At 36.6% G+C, this 4,843-nt stretch overlaps 1 protein-coding gene across 2 annotated transcripts in view; it reads right to left on the reverse strand.

Moving 5' to 3' along the window:
* LOC101861116 (mediator of RNA polymerase II transcription subunit 13-like) overlaps window positions 1-4,843 on the reverse strand; it is a 57,095-nt gene that overhangs the window by 48,686 nt on the left and 3,566 nt on the right. For both annotated transcript variants that reach the window (XM_035969154.1, XM_013081207.2), the window contains exons 2-3: window positions 1,506-1,758; window positions 379-481 (exon numbers count right to left, since the gene is read on the reverse strand). In XM_035969154.1, the coding sequence (XP_035825047.1) occupies window positions 379-481; window positions 1,506-1,758 (356 nt within the window). The remainder of the gene's footprint in view (window positions 1-378; window positions 482-1,505; window positions 1,759-4,843) is intronic.

Genomic DNA, 4,843 nt, shown 5'->3' on the forward strand with positions numbered 1-4,843 from the left:
GGGGGGGGCTCAACACCTTCCAAGTCTATTTAAGAACACATTTCTCTGTTGGCTGTACTGAAAAGCGTCAATTAAAGGCATAAAAAAAGGGTAAATTTTCTGTGTCCACAGACACTCAAGCTAAGGAAATAACTAAACATTGGCAGCCATTTTCTCAGAAATTTTACCCCTGAGACCAGGTGCAGGTGACCCCCCACCTTTTCCAATAGTAAATATCTCAACTTGTATTCAAGATAAATGGATATTTTTTCATCGAAAGCAAGACAAATGAAAAAGCTTTAAGACCATAACCATAACTCCACATGCCAAAAAATTGACGAGCGCCTGATTTCACCACGTCATGACACATTTATGTACAAAACATCTCCCATGACTTACCTCTCAATGAGATTGTGCAAAGCCTTGAAAAGCAATGTCCGGCACTCATAAGTCAACCCATTGTCTTTGTCTTTGTCTCTGTCCCATGTCCCACTTTCAAGTTCTGTACAAAAAAACAAAAAAACGAGTTTTAGTTCATTTGATAGATGAAACAAAAAGCTATTTTTTCAATGAATTACATTATTACTATAGCTTGTTCATTTTTGTCCGTCCTCATAAAAAAAAATAATTCTAGCTCATTTATTGATTTACCTACGCCCACGAAAAATAAAGCATGACACTTCTAAGTTCTGAGGGCCAGCGACGAAACAAACATATTTTTTAAAATCAACAAAAAAAAGTTTTTCTCTTTAGGCTCTGCATTACTATAACAAAAACCGCTCTGTGGATGCATGTACAGAATTATAACTAAAATAAATGACTCACAGTAACCTTGCCTACAAATTGCTCATTTTGAAAGAGTGACACCACCCTGCCCATTCATTTCAGTGTAAGATAGTAGATTTCATCCCACGGCTGTCTCCCCCCCCCGACGTGAGTCTTGAAAATTACTGACCACATCTCTTGAATCGTGTTTCTTAGGTATATGTTAGAATGTGGTGCTGAGGAAAATAAAACATGTCAACTTTAAAACGTTTAGGTGTATTCTGCTCATCCCCTATTATTATTTTTTTTTACACGCCCTAGGTACACATCAAAGAAAACATGTCAGAACCTTATTTTGCAGTGATCTTTATGAATGGGCTTTTAGATTCTGTTGGACATCCAACTTTTAGACCCGTATGCAAAGATCTGCGAAAATTTAACAGAGCCATTTCCTTTATCTCCTTTTAACCGCAGACGACAGTGAACAAGCTATATATGCATTCGACCTTTTTTACTTTAAAAATGTATTTTGGTTATTGAAGAGCCAAATTAAATTCAACCGGTGGTGCGTAAAGCACTGAATGAAATTTCACACACTTGCGCTGTGCTATGACTACAGCAACAGATGACAAGACACTGCCCTTTATATAATACAACAAAAGTTAACAATGACTTCCTGTAACTTGTAAGAGATTTCAGCATTTAATGAAATAACTCCGATGTTTTAAACAATTTGAAACATATTCTCAGCAAATACTAACCTTTCAAACCCAAGTCGGTGGACAGCGCTTGTCGTAATGACTCTGGCTCGTCTCCATACCAGAAAATCCACAATTCCTTACTGTTGTTGAAGTCTGGCTGGCGCTGCTCAGGATTCCTCTGTACCCGCCGCCAAACACATAAAATGTCGAGGCTTAGGCAGCGTGAGAAACCAATAAGCACCGGATCATCAAGAGGTTCCACATACTCATTTTCTGACGCAAATCTCCGCCATTTAATGCCACACAGGTCAGTCTGAAAAAAAAACAAAAAAACACCAAACAATGATGAAATGGTATGGAGGTTTAATTCCCCCTTAAGGCGGGACCTTCAAGTTTAACATCCATCTACAAAAGGGCCGAGCCAAATAGGAAATTCACGTAAAGTGCATTCCCCAAGAACACAACATCGGACCCAGCTAACACTCGAACCCCCGACCCCACAATCTCCCAATAACGGGTCCAGTAGCCTAACCGCTAGGCTACCGATGCCATAGTCTGAAAACAAGAATCAATTTGCTGATATTAATCTAAAATCTATGGACTAATGCCAAGACTCTGCAACAAAAATATGTTTTTACAGGGAAGTTTTCGAAACATTACATGTTTAATGCAACAAACTGCATATAAACAAAAATGACGTTCATGAACAAACCGAAAAATTAATAATTGTCCAGTCTACCTCAAATTCTACACACAAATATTTTGCAACTGTACTGCTTCCCATAAAACACAGACTCAAAGCTACAAAATCTTTTTAAAGTTGGTAATGGGAAACAAAAAATGAATTGTAATGACATTTGGAATGGACTTATTTGTTATTAAAAGTGACGCACAAAGTTAGCTTAAACTAAATGGCTATTCACATGATAATGGTTTCACTTCTTTGAAACACTGAAAAACAGCTGGAAGGAAAGTATGACTTCAGAATACCCAAGTAACCAAAGATAAGATTTATAAAGATAATAACCAATATCTACTGTCAGAGACACTTTTCTAAAAAATGTTAAATGCACATTATATTCAAAGAGATATTCCACATTTTAAAATTTTTTCACGGGAGTCAATAGTATTAGTAGATCATGATAATTCATAACTTATGAGTGAACATGTACAAAAAATTTGTCATGCAGTGAGTCGGCAACAATGTGAGCACTACAAATGTAGGAATGAATGTAGAAAGCAATTTACAAAAAAACCACTCACAATCCCCCCTGAAATTTTTTTTTACAGGAATGGCCATAGACAAATGTTTGCCCCCCCCCCCCCCCCTCCCCCAATTTGCATTCATTGAGATGAAAGTAGCGCTCGCGGGATGTCCTATAATTTTGTTTTGGATTTTTGTAAAGAATAAATTTTGCTGCTCGATTAGGAGAACTTGTAACTTTGAAAGTTTTTTTTAGCTGCCATACTAGACAAAATAGTATTACAGCAATTCAATTTTGATAAAATCAGTGTTTTTACTATATGTCTTAACTGCTGATAGAGTTAAGGGGGGTGGGGGGCCTACACCCCCAAAGTCAAGATTCGACTCGTAATTATGGAATTTGTGTTGTAGGCATTTTTAGTTTCCTCAGCCTCTCCTACAACTATTTCATCGCATAACAACCCTCCAAAACCGTATTTTCTCCCATACCAGGCATGTTTGTCACCACCATTTCCTCATAAAGTCAATACTTTTTTCTCTCTCAAAACGCGACTTCCCTCTATACTTTTTTGAATAACTCAACCATTTTTCATCCAATCTTCAAGAAATTTTCACAGAATGAAGAGAAGATAAAATACTAAAAATTTGTCTGTTGAATTTTTGATACATGAAATAAATTTTTGTTGGTGGCGTCTGGAGTGTGGATTTTAACAGATTTTTTGCAAACTTGAATGCTACCTCAGGAAAAAATTCATTAAAAATGTTCTAATTCGTTTAGGAGAAAAAACAACAGACAAATTTTTACATCTAATGTTACGCATGCAAAAAAAAAAAACAATCAATTTCCATGAGCAATAAGTGCGGTATTCATTACGTAAGACATGTCAACAAATTCCAATGTGGCCGCCGTATCCATGGAAACGAAACTTTTTTCTCAAATTTGATTCCGGATTTTAAGACTCCTTACTATGCTTGCCATTGTGAAATGTGATAAAATTTGGTCCAGTAATAAGCGAGATAACCTTCGGGTATAGTCCCCTCCCCCCCCCGTAAGCACTTTTGTAAACTGCCAATTTTCTTTAGCTGAAAATAGATACTTTTGCTGAGTTGGCTTATTTATGAGGACTTGATAGACATATAACTCAACAGAATTCCAAGATTTTTAAAAATTAAAAAAAAACAACTAAAGTACTAAAGTAAAGCAATCTTCCCTGCACTGAACCTAGATTTAACCAGCCAAATTAAAAAGCTCTCACAGCTTTCTATGATTGAAAATGTCCACCAGTATAGAGATGCTATAATTTTTTTCCCTTACATATTTCACATCCCCCCCTCCTCTCAATAACACTAAAATTATGCTTTGTGACAAAAAAATTTTTACGGCACCTCATTGAAATTCTTAATTTAAATCCTTGTCATGTGATCCTGTAAGCCTAAAACATAAATCTGGTGAAAGTATTCTGGTTCAGTAAACATTATTTTCTATACATCCCAAAACTGAGCAAGTTTGGAATTTTAAAAATTAAGTCTAGGTGAATTTGGATAAAGTAAATCTCGGGCTTCAGATTTCACTGATAAATGCTTTCAACAATTTCGCTCTCTGACTGTCAATTTCAACTATGAAAACTCCCCTGAAACTTCCTCAGGTGTTTTATTTTCGATCATAAAACTCATTACTCTGTGTGACCATTATATTTGTATTGAGTGACTGTGGCACTTGCCGAAGCAAAGCAAACAAAACACACCCCTATGCATCAGATCAATGGAAGTAAGAGAACAGAAGTGCAGAAAATAACAGTATCAAGGAAATTTGAGGGTCGAATCTTACATTATATAAGCCTTAAATATTATTACTCAAATCTACCAAGTCTGAATATAATAAACCTCCCAAACAAGAAATCTGCCAATTCCACTAACACACATTTATAGCTACTAAAATTGTCCCAAATTGTTTTTAAGAAAATCCCAAACCTTATTACAAACGAAGTGTATACAGACCCGGTAACCGGGAACAAAGTCACGAGGTATTCAGACCCGGTTGTGGAACTCTTTTGTGATTTCGGGAAGTTTCAGCGCTCAGACCCGGTAGAAATCTAGTGTGTGTGTGTGTGTGAGAGAGAGAAAGAGAGAGAGAGAGAGAGAGGAGGGAGAGAGAGAGAGAGAGAGGAGGGAGGGAGAGAGAGAGAGAGAGAGG

Source organism: Aplysia californica, unplaced genomic scaffold (assembly GCF_000002075.1).
Source record: "Aplysia californica isolate F4 #8 unplaced genomic scaffold, AplCal3.0 scaffold00121, whole genome shotgun sequence".
NCBI lineage: Eukaryota > Metazoa > Mollusca > Gastropoda > Aplysiida > Aplysiidae > Aplysia > Aplysia californica.